This window comes from Branchiostoma floridae, chromosome 16 (assembly GCF_000003815.2).
Source record: "Branchiostoma floridae strain S238N-H82 chromosome 16, Bfl_VNyyK, whole genome shotgun sequence".
Taxonomy (NCBI): Eukaryota; Metazoa; Chordata; class Leptocardii; order Amphioxiformes; family Branchiostomatidae; genus Branchiostoma; species Branchiostoma floridae.
In genome coordinates this window covers 17,252,498-17,269,901 of record NC_049994.1, presented here as the reverse complement: position 1 = coordinate 17,269,901, position 17,404 = coordinate 17,252,498, and the positions used below count along the sequence as shown (strand labels likewise).

General features: G+C 41.9%; 1 protein-coding gene across 4 annotated transcripts in view; it reads right to left on the bottom strand.

The window, feature by feature from the left end:
- Window positions 1-16,841, bottom strand: part of LOC118403120 (activin receptor type-2A-like) — a 36,579-nt gene extending 19,738 nt beyond the window's left edge. For 3 of the 4 annotated variants that reach the window (XM_035801601.1, XM_035801603.1, XM_035801602.1), the window contains exon 1: window positions 16,509-16,841. In XM_035801601.1, the coding sequence (XP_035657494.1) occupies window positions 16,509-16,560 (52 nt within the window). In that variant the 5' untranslated portion in view covers window positions 16,561-16,841. The remainder of the gene's footprint in view (window positions 1-16,508) is intronic. The other variant, XM_035801604.1, reaches the window with a different exon arrangement.
- Between the last annotated feature and the right edge of the window lie 563 nt (window positions 16,842-17,404).

The following is a 17,404-nucleotide window of genomic DNA, read 5'->3' as shown; positions in this document are numbered from 1 at the left end:
TTTTTTATTTTTTCAAAAAAATAGGAGCGAGCGAATCCGTGAACCAAGAGATTAAATTGGTGTGGCCTAAGGTAGATAAAGTGGCACAGTGTTTTCCAATTAACCCCCCCCCCCCATTCCTCTTGCAGTCTTGGTACAGTCCGTTCTCATTCTCACCACCAAATGCCCAGGGATTGGACTTCCCCTTGCCAATGCCATCAGAACTTGGCTTGTACTTTCCTGTGTAACTAGCTATAGGGGAGTTAAGACACGCATGACCACTGCCCAAGGCTCGCCTGTGTGTAAATGTTTTCCTGTATTTTGCATGTTCGGCCACGATGTTGCCCACAGGGCGATGCTCTCTCAGCTTCATATATTTACCTTATTTAACCCGATGGTTCGGCTGACAAAACATAAACCTTAGCTCAGGACGATGAAAACAGTAGGTTAGAAGGAAAACTTGAGTCTGTCTGACTACAGTAGGTGTATCAATTTAAGTGTCCTTTTTGAGTTTTTACCAAGACCTTTTCCACCATGAACTTGTCTTTCCATTCTCCCATTATGATAAAATGAAATACTGTATATGTAGAATTGTTCGCGGTAGTTTTATGTTCGCGGTTTTCGCGGTGGCCACTTCAAGGCGAACTTAAAACCACCGCGAACATTTTCCATTTCCATGTTATGTGGCTACAGTCTATGGCGCTACGGCAAACTTAAAACCACCACGAAAACTCCATTTTCTCGCTACCGCAAAATTAAATCCCCGCAAACTTAAATGCATTTACAGCAGGGCTCTAGCCAGCGTCCGTTTTTCCGTCAATGGACGGAAATTTGCTGCGATCTGACGGAAAAATTTTAAAACCAATCCGTCAACCTTTACGGACAAAAGTCCTTGGTGGAAGTTACAGGCGGCTTGGGGACGCCGTCCACGGCCGTAAAAGCCACACACTGTTTGTTTTGCTATTGTTATGCATGTTGACAATGTGTGTCCGCGCTCTTTCGCATACGATAATCTCATTAAAACCCGTTTTTCAAGGTATCAATGGCAACATTTACTACTTTGTAGTGTCATAGGGAAAATGAATTTTCGCGGTTTTCACGACGATTGGAATTGGCTGACGGAAAAAAATTTCGAGCTGGCTAGAGCCCTGATTTACAGTACTGGCTAGGACCCTGAAGCTGGCTTTCTTCTGTCCCAGGTGTGGCCTACTCTTGCAAGGACAACTGGCTCACAGACAGCAGTACAGACACAACCTGGTTTGAGTTCCAGCCTTTCAACAACATCACAGACCTGCCGACACCTGTGGCAGGGCGCAGAGCTCTGCCGCTAGCCAACCCTCATGCTGACTATGGCTTTGAACAAACTGTTTACATTCTTTAGGGATGCTGGGATTAAAGTCCTACCTGCATATGCAGGTTGTGCGGGTTAGATTGGAGCTGTGCTGGTATTTTTAATATCCCAGTATCTGTACCTAACGTGCACTGGGTATATACAGGCTAGTACAGGTAAAATAAGAGCTGTGCAGCTGCACTGGTCCATGTTCTGGGTACATACAGGAGTTATTTCTAATGTCTACCTGCACCTAACCTGTACTGGTCCATGTACTAGGTATGTACAGGTAAGTGCAGGTAAAATTGGAGCTGTGCACTGGTATTTCTGATGTCTACCTGCACTGGTCCATATACTGAGTTTGTATAGAGTGTATGTGGGTTTGGGTTTGCTGCCTTGACTGTAAGTATAAGAACATACACAAGAAGCCTTCTCTTGTGTAGCCATTATAAGAAAACCACTCATTACTTTCTTGCCAACAATTGTGATAACCTTTCCAGAACTATAAACTATTGATGTACAGTATTTGAGGATATGCCAAACTCCTCAGCTCTAATTTTAGTTTGGAAGGTCACAAGGCCGATTCTACCAGTTGCCTCCAGAACAATCTAGTTCTCAAGGACCTTAACTGGGTGACCTTAATTCACATACTGGATCTAAAGAAGGTTATCTGAGGACATAACACTCCATCTCCTTGGTTTTAGGGCATTTCAAAGTAAAACGAAAAACCAAGGGCAGGGCTCGAAATACCACTTGCATATGCAGGTTAGTGCAGGCAAAATTGGAGCTGTGCAGGTATTTCTGGTGTCTACCTGCACCTAACCTGTACTGGTCCATGTACTGGGTTTTATACATAAATGTCCTACAATGTAAGTGTATATGGATTGTTATTAGCTGCATTGACTGTTACCACCTATGTAGTATAAGAAAAAAATAGCAATGGTTTCTGAACAAATTTAGTATGATCCATACCTCCTAAATTCAGAGTGGTGCAGGTAAAACTTGTCTGGTGCAGGAAAAAAGTCTTTCGAGCCCTGAAGGGATACAATGAAACAGAGAGCCAGGAGGAACACTTAAATCCAACTACATTTAATCCCTGAAACTTTGTACAGCAAGTTATGGATTTTCCTCATTCTGTGGAATGGTTTGAAGAATAAAGAGACTCCTTTGACACAATCATTGCTTTATTTCCACTGACATTTCGACCTTTCGGATTCATGAATGGTTTAAAGTCTTGTTTTTATTTCAGGTCTCTCATCATGGGGTCTGGGCACATGTGCTAACTGTGGAATTGAAACTTGAACTTCTCTTCTGGCAAGATAACATCATGAAAACAGACAGCAAGGGGGAATACTCAACTGACTATACAGTATTTATGACTGTGTGTACCAATGACTTTGTTCTCATGTTGGTCTTCCAGTTCAGTCAGCATTACAGTTTTCCTAGCCTGGATACCAGACCCCAGCCCAGTCTCGCAGAAATATTGTGAGATCAGGCTACCTACCTACCTACCTACCTAGTCCCTTGACCTCCAGGTCCTTGGGGGGACAAGGTAGACATGAAGATCGAAGATCAGGCTGGGGTCTGGTATACAGGCTACAGTTTTTCTTGCAAACTCAAGAACCGACAAACTAAGACGGTTCTTCCAAAAGCAGTGGCTTGCAGTCTTTAGAAATGTGGGTCATGAAATCAGGTGCTCTTTAACTCCAAGCAGATCCTACGATGGCATAAGATAGTACCAAATTGGCCAAGAGGTGTATATTTGCCAAACACACTCCTAGGCCTGCTTCACTCCTCTGACAGTTTTTGATACCATCTTCTGCTTGGAGACAGTATGTGTTCTAGTCTAGTCCCTCCATAGGATCTGTTTCAGTGATTTAGAAATGTGGGCCAGGAAACCAGGCGAGGACACCCTGCTCCAATCCCAGCGCTCTAGTTCCACCATCGGATCCATCTGACCTACTCTTCACCCCCACCCAAACCTGCCTCTGATCCACACTTGAAGTTGAACCCCTGCCAAGCCTCCCAGACGCTGCCCAGCGGCATGCCAACCCCGCCAACCATAAAACCGGCGCTGCCGATTTACATTCCTTCCTCAGCGGGGGGCACAGAGGCTCCCCAGTGTAAATACGCAGGACTGTGAGCTCCACTTGTTGCAGCAGTGAGACCTGGGATTAGGGTTTGGCAGCTCCCTGGCATGTGTACACTTGTGTAGGGGGTGGGAGAAACTTCCGCACTGGTGTTGGCAAGGGATGTGTTATCGAGTTATCATTACAGGATTATAGCTTGCTTATTAAAACAATCACAAACCGAGGACGCTAGCATGGTTTTCTACTCCCTAGTTCAGTAGCTCGTATGATCGTAAGAAACTTCCGCACTGGTGTTGGCAAGGGCTGTGTTATCGAGTTATCATTATAGGTTTATAGCTTGCTTATTAAAACAATCACTGACCGAGAACGCTAGCGTGGTTTTCTACTCGCTAGTTTGGAAGCCTGTACGCCCAGGCTAGTGTTGGCATGCGCTGTGTTATGGAGTTATCATTATAGGATAATAGCTTGCTTATTCAAACAATCACTAACCGAGGACGCTAGGGTAGTTTTCTACTTGCTACTTCAGAAGCATGTACACATGTGTATGTCCGGGGAGAAACTTCCGCACTGGTGTTGGCAAGGGCTGTGTTATCGAGTTATCATTATAGGTTTATAGCTTGCTTATTAAAACAATCACTAACCCAGGACGCTAGTGTGGTTTTCTGCTCGCTAGTTCAGAAGCATTTGTGCTCATAAGAAACTTTATGGACTAGTGTTGGCAAGGGCTGTGTTATCGAGTTATCGTTATAGGATTATAGCTTGCTTATTAAAACTAACCAAGGACGTTAGCGTGGTTTTCTATTCCCTAGTTCAGTAGCATGTGTGCTTGTAAGAAACTTCCGCACTGGTGTTGGCAAGGGCTGTGTTATCGAGTTATCGTTATAGGATAATAGCTTGCTTATTAAAACAATCACTGACCGAGAACGCTAGCATGGTTTTCTATTTCCTAGTTCAGTAGCATGTGTGCTCGTAAGTTGGCAGGCTGTGTTATCGAGATATCGTTATAGGAATATAGCTTGCTTATTAAAACAATCACTAACTGACAACGCTAGGGTAGTTTTCTACTCCCTAGTTCAGTAGCATGTGTGCTCGTAAGTGTTGGCAGGGACTTTTATTGCTCCCTTAATCAAAACAATCACAGTGAGCTTGTATTTACTAGGTCAGAAACAGGAGTGAATATTGCGTAACTCTCATGGGGGAACTACTGTAAATGCAGAAACTTTCGCAGTGGTTTTATATTCGCGGTTTTTGCGGTGGCTGCTGAACCACAAACTTAAAACCACCGCGAATATTCACAATACAGTATGCGACTACGGTACAGTACTGTAAATAAGTTTGCGGGATGCAGCTACCACGAATTCAAAACCACTCAGTGACTGCGAAACTTTCTGCATTACAGTAGTTCCCCAGTACATTTACAGTATTGGACTATAGTTGGCATGGCTCTATCTTTGTGTTATTGCCAATTACACAAGCCAATAACACAAACACAATAGCCCATATTATCAAATAGCAGGATCATCATTAAATGTGGGTTTCTATTAGCAAGGTTAAAAGCACAGAACGTGAAGGTAACTGTAAAACTGCAGGGACTTAACTTTGTGGTAGGGAGTGTTCACAGCAGTTTGAGTTCCCAATAGCAACTATCTCTAAATCTCAACTTCATGACATGAAACTGTTGAAAATCTATGTTCCTAAGATAAAAACAACAGATATAACGACTAAAATGTACAAAATGGTCTCCAGAACAATTAAAGAGCGTCGGAAAAAATCTAAAGCAGGAGACAGCCTAGCCTGATTAAATCTCGCTTATAGCAGCCCGCCCAACATCCACTGGTCAGTTACAGCCCCGGACAGCAGAGTTTGTGTTACACAGACTATGTGGAGGGGCCAGTTACAGCCCCGGACAGCAGAGTTTGTGTTACACAGACTATGTGGAGGGGCCAGTTACAGCCCCGGACAGCAGAGTTTGTGTTACACAGACTATGTGGAGGGGCCAGTTACAGCCCCGGACAGCAGAGTTTGTGTTACACAGACTATATGGAGGGGCCAGTTACAGCCCCGGACAGCAGAGTTTGTGTTAAACAGACTAGACACAGCCCTCATCCAAACAAATCATGACATATCCAGGTGATCTTGACCCCAGTTCAAATCCATGTCTTATGAAAACTGACAGAAATGGGACAACGAACCCAAGTGTCAACGACCTTGTCTGAGTTGGGAGTTGGATGACTTCATGTGGTCTGGAAATGATTAAGCTTCAAAAAAATAATTGTACAGTCTGATTTATGTATGCTTTCTTATAATGTGTTTCCCATAGACTTGGTAACTTTTTTTTTTATATCAACAAATACCAGAGAATCCTCTCAATCAATGCACAAAACTTCTTTGATAATGGGGCTCGAAATACCACCTGCATAATACAGGTCTGTGTAGGTAAAATCGGAGAACTGCAGGTATTTCTGATGTCTACTTGTACCTAACTTGAACTGGTCCATGTACTGGGTATATACAGGTTAGTGCAGGTAAAATTGGAGCTGTGCAGGTATTTCTGGTGTCTACCTATCCTGCGTATGTAGCCTTTTTTTTGCCATATTGACTGTTATTACTTGTACAGTGCAGCAGAAACAACTGAAACAATTACAATATGATCCATAGCTTCTATAATGTAAATGGTACAGCCGTACACGTACATCATGTCTGCTACAGATGACTTCCAGTGGTAAATGCACCTGTTCCGGTATCAAGAAAGAAATATTGCAGACCTAGAATGGAGACTTGAGACTTTATTTAAAAACTCATTTAGGAAAGACTTCCTTCCTTCAGTGTAATTAGTTTTAAGATGCTGTAGATACAAAACCACAGCCTCAATGCCAAAGGGAACAATCCAGAAGTTCTAACTACCAATTTACAGCAATGAAAGCAGCGGACATTGTAGAAACAGCTGTTCGTTTAGATAAGGATCAACTAATGACACAAAAACAATACCTGCACCCCCCTTAGAACAATTGAGGAAATCTTAGAGATTAGGATCTTGGCTCCGCCTTTCTGGAGAAGTTGGCCTCTTAGGACAGATTACAACTTTTCACTGGAGCCAGGTTATCACTAAGGTATGGCCAAAGCAGGTTAGATTCGCGTTTGCAGGTAAGGCCACACCAATTTAATTTCTTGGTTCACGGATTCGCTCGCTCCAATTTTTTGGAAAAAAAAATAAAAATAAAAATTACCACTCAGCAAATTTTCACCATTAATGAAACCATTCACCAACTTTCTGGTGTAGCAAATTGGCCTTTATATTATAAGCTCCTTCAAGTGTGGGTACAGGTGCTGTTACTGTACAATAAGTGTTTTTGCACTTTTTTCAAGCTGAAAACTTTTTTTCTTTATGTTTTGGATTAGCCATTACCTTTACCCCAACCATTTTACAATTTTTATTTTTATTTTGCCCTCTCGCTCCAAATTTTTTACGAAAAAATCCGTGAACCAAGAAATTAAATTGATGTGGCCTAATGTCAATTTGCAAGGTTCTAGCCAGCATCCATCCTTTGACGGAATTTTGCTGCTGGGGACAGACAAAAAATTTTGCCCATGCCGTCCTCTATGATGGACAAAAATTGGCATGTTGAGAAATTAAAACAGATGCCATTGATTAAAATTGAACCAGCAAATTCTTGCCCCTCAAAGTGCAGGATATAGCATTTCAGAGGATCCAGGTTTCAAAATTTTCCCAGGATCATTGCGCCTTCTGCGCTCAACAGGATTTCCTAATTCAAAATCCGTGGAACGGAAAAAAACACTGCACTGGCTAGAACACTGTATCGATGAAGGCTAGACATCTAGGTAATAAGATATGCCAGTGTCACTGACGAAAGGTTGTCGATGCTATCTGACCGCTTCCAAAATCATATCCAGTTGTTTGAGTACCTGCTATTTGATGAATGGAGTTAACATGATCCAGAATTTCGCACTCCCACAGTAGCGAAAACATTTAGTACCCAGTATATAGGAAACTATCAACATACTTGAAAAAATCTGGCTTCTTTGCCAAGTGCATAGGTTGAATGACCTTACTGGATGTGACACAGCATAAAGCTTAATTACCTTTAATGTATTTAGAGCCAAATACGCCAATCACAAATTTGTACATGTGCCGCCTTGAATTCCAAGCAAAGGTATTGCAAGGTAAAAAATCGATCTTGGTATCATAAATCAAAATCAGGCAAGTTGATACTGTTGTAGTCTGCTGGTAAGCTCATGTTAAGGTGGGCTAAAAGTAAAACACTGGTATTTGCAGCAAGTTTCCTCCGATGTAAAATTTCACACAACTTGTAATTCTAACCTTGACAAATACAGAAAAGAGGAAGTTTTGAATTCACCAAAAATCTTTCCACATTTAGTTCATAACTTTGTGTTAAGAAAGAATTTCTACAATGTCTTTCAAAATTCCACCAAAAGTGTGAGATCGTTTACATCAAGAAAACCTACACGATTTATTCCCCAACTACGTCATAAGGCCACAGCAAGCAAATTTTATGGATGACATCCGCGCGCTCATTAATTTTCGCCTGATTTCAGAAAAAAAAACAAGATTTTTTTTCTTCTTCAGGGAAGGCCAGATAGATGAAAATGGGTAAAGGTTGTGTTGTAATTGAATGTAGAATTGACACTAGACACTCTGTAGCATTGACTGTAGTTGCAGAGGTGCAACTTGATAGATATTTGTAAAAGTGGCACAACTATGGAAGCTATGAGTGTAGTTGCCAACATGGCTAATGATACCAGTCTACCACACTAGTGTCACTTTAACTACACTGGTGCACTTCTTAAATACAGGAATGAATGCCTTGTTGGCTGTGATGCCATATTTTGTCTCTTTTAGTCTTATTACAACGTCTATTTTGAAAATTTGCCATCTTGTTTTTTTTTTTACTCATCTTGTTTTTTTTTTGCCCTATCTCATTATTTTTGCAGTCTGCAGAGGATGTCATCCATAAAATTTACTTGCTGTGGCCTAATGAAAAAACACAGCTTTCCTGAGACTGCCGTTACAAGGATTACATGGAAATTCCTACAACCTGACCAACAAAGACCAAGAGCGATATCTGCTCGTCACCTGCATACCTTGTTCAAACAAACACAACTTAACCTCGCAATTAAAATTCTTTGGTTTGAAGCTCACCAGTAATTACTTTGCCTTGGGATCTTAAACACTGACCCTTTTTTTAGGATATGTGACTCATAATAATAATATGTTAGCCTGAAAATTTGAATTGTAAGTTGTTTGTGTACCCAAGACACAGGTGGATATTTTGAGTGACTAATAACAACATCAAACAATTTGACAGAGCGCCCAACAAATTCCATTAATAAAAAACAGATCATTTTACATTTTGTGTGTCTTGTCTTTTTAGTCATGATTTGCATGATATTCTGGTTAATAGCTACAGAAGCCTGCTAGTTTACTGCACCATACAGACAATACTGCTAGGCTGCAAGGAAGCCTGCTAGAAGACTACACCATACAGACAATGCTGGAAGGCTGCAGGGAAGCCTGCTAGGAGACTACACCATACAGACAATGCTGGATGCCTGCATGGAAGCCTGCTAAGACACTACACGATAAACACAATGCTGGATAGCTGCAGGGAAACCTGCTAGGAGACGACTACAGAATACAGACAAGGCTGCAGGGCGGCCTGCTAGGAGACTACACAATACAGACAGTACTGGCTGGCTGCAGGGAAGCCTGCTAGGAGACTACACCATACACACAATGCTGGGTGTCTGCAGGCAAGCCTGTTAAGAGACTACACTATACACACAATGCGGTAGGAAACCATTCAGTAGTTTTAGATCAAAGATATGATGTATCATTTTGCTGCAGGGAAGCCTGCTAGGAGACTACACCACACACACAATGCTGGAAGGCTGCAGGGAAGCCTGCTAGGAGACTACACCACACAAACAATGCTAGAAGGCTGCAAGGAGGCTACACCATACAGACAGTACTGGCTGGCTGCAGGGAAGCCTGCTAGGAGACTACACCATAAACACAATGCTAGATAGCTGCACTGCAGGGAAACCTGCTAGGAGACTACAAATACAGACTGCTGGATGGCTGCAAGGAAGCCTGCTAGGAGACTACACCATACAGACAATGCTTTCGGCTGAAGAGAAGCCTGCTAGGAGACTACACCATACATACAATGCTGTAGGAAACAGTTCAGTAGTTTCACATCAAAGACGTGATGTATCATTTTGCGGAGAACAATGCCCTTTGACCTGCCTGACAAGCCGTGGCCGGGCCTTTGTGACTGCTTTGTTTTGTGGCAACTAGGGTCAAAGGGAAACCCACAATAGCTCAGGCAGCTGCATAATTTGCTTGGGAAACGGCAGGAAAACCACAGAAATTCAAAACATCTTTAGAAGGCCTTACAAATAAATGGTTCTATTACTTGCTTCACACACGTAAGCTAGGATACTTGCTTCAAATCCATGGAATGTTTAAGAAAATATGGTTTGAAAATGAAGATCTGTAGAGAGAAAGAAGATACAGTTTATAGTGAAATTTATACAATGTAGTCATTTCCCGAAGTTTATTCAACACACCACATCTTTTACTTTGTCTTTCTTTGTAATGACTTCCATATTCTTGTTTTTCGCAATATACAAAGTGTAACAGAGTCTGCCTTCTTTTAGCTTGCCAACGTACAAGCTGTCTTTATCTTTTTTCCTATTTCTTCCCCCATTTTTTTAAACGATCCTATGTACTGTATAGTGTTATTTGCAAGAATCACTTGTCAAGAATAATGGAAGATACTGTAAATGCAGAAACTTTCGTGGTTGTTTAATTTTGCAGTTTTTGCAGTGGCCACTTCACCGGGAAAACCACCCCCAACATTTTTCCATGGCAGTAAGAGACTACAGTGCATGGCGCTACCGCCAACTTAAAACCACCGCGAAAAGTCCCCTTTCCCACTACCGCGAAATTAAATCCACACAAACTTAAATGCATTTACAGTAAGTGGTGATGTACCCTCGTTATAAAATCTCAAAAAGTCTCAATGATTTCAGCCTTCTCCTTTCTCTCCACGCCCAACCCAGTTCCCAGGGTCGCCCTGCACCTGTGTGTGTTCTACTCCTTACTCATACCAAACTATCGGGACAGCTGACACATCTTCCTGTCATCGTGCTCAAGGGCGCCCAACACACACCTGACACCTGCACAACTGCATGGAAACGGGTCCAAATCGCTAAGGAAACTCTACAAACCTTCATTTATACTGGCAGATCAAAAATCCCATTTGAATATAATTTATCTATTTGCAAATCTATGCCCGGAGGCTAATTGCAAGGGTACAGACATTAAAAAGTAACAAGACTTGTCTATTCTATACAGCTATCTACATACATAATTCTACATACTTTACTGGGAGGTTTGACTTCTTCTTTGGAGGCAGTAGCTGATGAAAAGTCCCATGCTTTTAAACATACATTAGCATTGCTACCATTACCTGTGTTGAAAAATAATGTCAAAAATATTATTATAATACACACAAAGTGTTTGGCCTTCATACATGTAAAAGCATCAACACTTCAACTTTGACCTACTTTTGACTTTGCCCATACAGTTGAAACGGATGTATTTTCAGCAATGTCTGCCAACATTCCCAAATGATCTCTTATACTAGTTTGTATCAAAACCAGTTTATGTGCTAATAGAAAATAATGAGTACATTTCCATTGGGATGCCTGTTGTTTAAGGTTACAGCATTTATCTACCAAACTACCGTCCCCAATAGTAGTTCGGTAACAAAGTAAGTAAGTGTCACGGTACTTGAAAGAGCTGTAGAAATTCTGTTGTGCAGATTAGAAAGGTGGAAACTGTGGTGAATGGTAGAGGAATATGTCAGTTTTGAGATTGTATGAGTTGGGTTACGATGTTTGTTTGGTTAGGTTGAATTTTGCGCACGAATCCTTCTCCCGCAAACTGCTGTGTGTCAACTGCAGTATAACCTCTGCTGGGGTTATATAAAAATGACCTTTAAACTATTTAAGTAAAAGAGAAACTGCCGGCAAACTTAAGCTCATTTTCACGGATTTTGTGAGTTGTATCTTGCACTCACACATATTCAATTCTTATACTTGCCCTACCCCTTTACACCCTGCTATAAATTTAGCCACCTCACTTAACCATGTAAATGCCCATAGGCAAAAAACTGTGTTCTGCTACCTTGAAGCCAGCTTCCCTTTGAACCTCTATCAGCAGAGAGGAATTCAGGAAAGCCTTTCCGGGGAGTTTTTCCACCTGCGCAGCCGACTGTACCCATACCAAACACTCGGCAAGTCTTTCCACTTACACAGTGTTTACCCATACTGCACTGTGCAGGCCCGAGCCAAAGATTACTGTTTTTTCTCTCTCTGCTTCGATGCCCCTACTCCAACCAACAACACCACAGTCTGGGAACTCAACCACTCAAAATAACACACGGCTAACATGTGGAAAGACAATCATTATACCTGTTGGTTTTGGGACATTTGAAATAACAAAACACAACAGGACGCTGGACTAGTAGATGAGTATACTTGATACAAATAGTTTCAGTGACAGAGAAAATAGAATCACAGCTAAGTTTTCCTTACAAGTCCCAACCCTCTGATTTCATCTTATACACTTTGCTTCAATATCCAAGAACAAAAGAAGTCAGGTATAATCTTAAGTTACACTATTGACATTGATAAAAAAAAAAGTGAGGGATCAAAACCAAGCCATCAAAAACTGAACAAGCCTAACTTAATTCCCTTCAGATGAAGTAAAAAAACTGTTCCACATGTAAAACTGCTTCTTTTACCATTAGAAGTTTGCATTGTTTGACTGCCCTTACCCAGTTCATGTTCTTAGAGTAAGAGAGTCTCACTATCATAAGTAAGATCACACAGTCCCATATGAGGACTTCTCTAGAGGCAAGAGATTACAGTCCTGTCATTAGGCCACACCAATTTAATTTCTTGGTTCACGGATTTTTTCATAAAAAATATGGAGCGAGAGGGCGAAATAAAAATAAAAATAAAAATTGTAAAATGGTTTGGGTAAAGGTAACGACTAATCCAAAACACAAAGAAAAAAGTTTTCAGCTTGAAAAAAGTACAAAAACACTATTATTGTACAGAATCAGCACCTGTACCCACACTTTAAGGAGCTTATAACATAAAGGCCAATTTGCTACACCAGAAATTTGGTGAATGGTTTCATTTATGGTGAAAATTTGCTGAGTCAGTGAGTGGTAATTTTTATTTTTATTTTTTTTTTCCAAAAAATAGGAGCGAGCGAATCCGTGAACCAAGAAATTAAATTGGTGTGGCCTTAGGAACATACAAAACTGAACATGTTTTCAGTCAAGGGGAAATCATGGCAATTTCTGAAGCTATTTATAGGCCAGGCACAAAACAAAAGGTCTTCAATATTCTAGAAACTATACAGAAGTTTTTCTTTTCTTTTTAAGAATTGGGAATACGATTAAGAAAGCAGTGAACAGCTCGACTGGGCAAAGAGGGTGCAGAAAACAGGAATTAGACTCAAAACTGCAAAAACTGCTGTAATTTTGCAGTAGGAGGTATTCGCAAAACACTGAAATCTCATGTTCACCTCAGTATTTTACAAAGAAGTCACCTTGAAAACGATGAAAATAAAGCTCCTACAAGCACTTCAATTCCCACAATGACAAAGATTGGACTGGGCCAAGCGAATTGCTTCTTGGTAACATAATTCAGAGGACAAGGACCCCCTTATCCCGCACGACCTTGAACGGATATTCTCCCTCCTTCCTGAAGGTCACCACGCAGCTGCAAGAAGGTGGGAAGGCCGACCTTGACCTTGTTCTTTGCTGGAGTGACAGATTTACAAGCCCAGCTGACTGCCTCCGGTTACAGAAGAGGTTTGTGCAGCAGGGGCGAAACAATGGCAACTGTTCTTACAACTCAAAAGCGCCAGAGATTTGTTCTCACCCTCAGGCCACACCAATTTAATTTCTTGGTTCACGGATTCGCTCGCTCCTATTTTTGGGAAAAAAAAATGAAAATAAAAATTACCACTCAGCAAATTTTCACCATTAATGAAGCCATTCACCAACTTTCTGGTGTAGCAAATTGGCCTTTATATTATAAGCTCCTTAAAGTGTGGGTACAGGTGCTGTTACTGTACAATAATAGTGTTTTTGTACTTTTTTCAAGCTTAAACTTTTTTTCTTTATGTTTTGGATTAGTTGTTACCTTTACCCCAACCATTTTACAATTTTTATTTATATTTCGCCCTCTCGCTCCATATTTTTTATGAAAAAATCCGTGAACCAAGAAATTAAATTGGTGTGGCCTCAGTGTGGTCAATTGCTGCCAATAGTGTACCTCTTTTGAATTTTTTTATCCGTACATGTATTTAAGTTTGCGGGGATCTAGTTTCGCGGTAGCGGGAAAAAGGGCTTTTCGCAGTGGTTTTATGTTCGCGGTAGCGAAATGCCCTGTAGTCTCTATCTGCCATAGAAAAATGTTTGTTTTTAAGTTTGCGGCGAAGCAGCCACCGCGAAAACTGTGAACATTAAAGCACTGCTTAAGTTTCTGCATTTACATTAAAAAGTTCTCTAACAACTGCTGGGATATTTGTTCTCGCAATGTTGTGGCTTGTGGAGATTTGCAAGTTCGTCAAGTAAAATATAAACACCTTGACACTTTGCTCCCTGCAAGTATTAGACTTAGTACAATCAAATCATGTTGTGTGTTTTTTTTTCTGTTTAACTCTAAGTGTAGCATTTGAGAAAAAGCGTAATGCTTTTTCAATGTTATGTTGCAGGCACATGAACATAAAGATGATATTTCAAGTCCCGGACTTTGATTGAGTTTGAAACAAGTTGCATCATATAACACAGGAGAGAGAGTACATAAGCAATAGAGTCAGATAGGACTTCGCTCAAATGCTCCTAAATGTAAGATAAAACCTCTGCTAGCTCGTTTGTGACAAGTTCAACTGTAGCCACTGGACCGGTGCCAGGGTCTGAAATTCGACACCTTTACAACCTGGAGAACAAAGCCTACCTGTGAGGAAACGCGGCTAGCTTGCCGTGACATCTCACCTGGCCCGTGTCAACTACCTGCCTTCCAGTGTCAGACTTTTAAACCCCCAACAAAAACATATCAACACCGGGTCATTATTCACCTGTCAGAAATGCATGGGTAGATTGCCGTGAACAGTACCAACTCTCAGCCATTATTGCCCCTGTGCACTTGCATAAACAAATACTCGCCTGCTGGAGAGATTAAATAAAGAAGCAACAAGAAGGAAGCCATCCAAGGGATGTGGAGAAATAACGGACTAGCCTGCTGTGATGCAAATGTCAACTTGTTAAAGTAAAGTGGTGGATAAAAGAACAAATATGTCTTAATGACGAGCGTTGATTGTCAAAGACAACGACATATGATAGCTTGGGTACAGTTACATTTCACGGGAGTTCAGTTGCCCTATTCCCAAACTCTCATAGCCAAACAGAATTTAACACAGAGCTCTCCTAAATCAATGGAATAATAATAGTTTGATTACTTTCATCGCAAATACAGGTAACATGAAAGAGGACAGACACTCAACCACCCTTTACAATCTCAGAACAACCTAGTCAAATCTTAAATGTAGATGATTTTACTAAAATCACGAATATGAGTATGTTTGGGTCGAGTTTTAACCCCTCCACACCTTAGGCTCTACATTACTTGACACGAGAGTTCAACTTGACCTGGAATCATCATCCCTGGTTCCCCCCTGGTTAAGAGGTTGACCTTGCCAATATTGGATAAACTCCTCAAGGCCAGCGATCTTGCCTTCGCTGCTCCACCCAGGCTACGGTTTATCCCGGAGTAAGAATTGATTTTTGTCCAGGTTGCACAACATCCCAATCAAATGACAACCCACTTGGGGTAATGCTGCTTTCATTTATTGCATTTGCAAAACATTCGGTCCCTTGTCGTCAAGTAGGTGGATTGTCGCGAGCGTAGAACACGACATTGGCAGGGCTAAAATTTGAGCGGTGGGTTACCGAGTGTTGTTCGCACTTTGGGACAGGTAGACTCTGCACAATGGGCTCTTTCACTTAAACCAGGTAAAAAGTGAAGATAAGAATCATGTGGAAACAAAGTACGTCAGAGGATCAACTGAAATGGCGGGGGCTAAGCCTGCGTTGAAGGAAAAAGCTGGGTTCTAGCGTGGTAGCAGCAAACCCACGCTACCGCGCTCCACGTGTGGTAACCAACACACAATAGCAACTGCCACATCTCATGTCACATGAACAAGGGAATCCACATTTTACAACAACACCGGAGAAAAATTATGCAGAAAATCTGCACCCATATCATCATCTGCATGCAGCATTCCTCCCATGTTCTTTTGTTGTGGATGAAATTATGCTTGCATGTCTTCTGCCTGTTCTTTCATCAATCACAATACCCGTATTCCCTGGGGAGGACACTTCGCATAATTCCTACAAGCCAGCTAGAAACCCCGGCAACTCGCAAAAAATTAGTCTTGAGAAATCCTTGCAAAAACTCTACACTCCTGGAGACATTGAGAACAGTTTTCAAGATTTTCTGCCTTTCAGATACACACGCAAAGCTTTCATTTAATGCTTCCTAGTTAATATATAACGCTGTTATTTTCTGTAGTTTTACCGAAGCCGTGTTCGGCGGCAGGATCAGAGAGAAGTGTCCCATCTTTTGTGCTGCAGTATGTTCGTGTACATGACCTCTCAACCCGAGAACGTACCGTCACAGCCGGCAAGCGCCCTCCCACACCCTCAGTTCTACCCGTTTTAGCCCATACACGGAGGAAAATCTGCTTAGGGCAATGTGTATCGGGGTTTGGGGCCGGTGTTGGCGGTGTTAGTGCAGAGATGCGGCGCCTAGAGGGGCGATGGAGGGCCGTAGAACTGCCTGTCAGTTAGCGAGGATAACGCCAGTCGATTACAGAGCCTATAACCCTATGATCGTCCCAAGTTTGCCTAAAAAAACGCATGTATTGCAAAGTAGAGAGTTTTCTGGGCGGTTTAGAGAGGAATCGAGTATGGAAAGCTTACCTGCGGCGTACAGAATCAGCCCCAGTCTCAGCCAGACGTGGACACTAGTCATGATGGCGATGCGCAAATCAACAACACAGATTTTCCCCAGGACACAGGGCGCTCGGCGATCGCACTTCCCCGCAAAAATCCCGCGATTTCCACGGTCTCTGGCCCGCACAAGACGCCGTCAACACCTGTTCACAGCCGCTGGGGGTTTACTGGGTCTCCTCGGCCCAGATTCGGCATGAAAACACGCAGTGAAGATGTCCAATATTTGGAAAATTTACAATTTGAGGCTGTCCAAAATGGCGGCTTGCCCTCTCTGCCACACACATTTACAAACAAAGGTCCCGGATGTGCACACCGGCCGAACCGCCGCTGGAACAAGCTTTCTGATTGGTCAGGACGTTCGCCTGGTAGAGGTCATCAAAAGGAACGATTTTGACCTTCTTTTCGAACATTTCGGGGTTTTCGACATTTTTGCCCTTCTTTAAGAGCTTAGACATTGAAAGAGAGCTGGGACATTTAAACAACGAAACATCAAATCAAATCTTACTTGCCCCAACTTGCATGATGCCATTCAACGGACCAAAATGATTAAGAAAGAAAGCTCGAAAGCAAAGCTTCACATTGACTTTTGAGGCCATTTTGATCCGTGTAACGTTATTGCACAGTGCGCATAAGTATTTGAATAAACTATTCTATCTGTGGATGCTGGCATAACATGAAGATGGACGAAAAATCGTTGAAACGATTGATTTTAGTACAAAGTCGGGATCTTAGCATATTTCCTACTCACATACCATTATGCGAAGAGTGACTTGTCGAATGATTGATGGAATTGCTGCCAAAGTAATGTTTGCTGTACTTCTAGCCATGTTTGTGGCCACTTTTACAGTTTGCGTTGGCAAAGA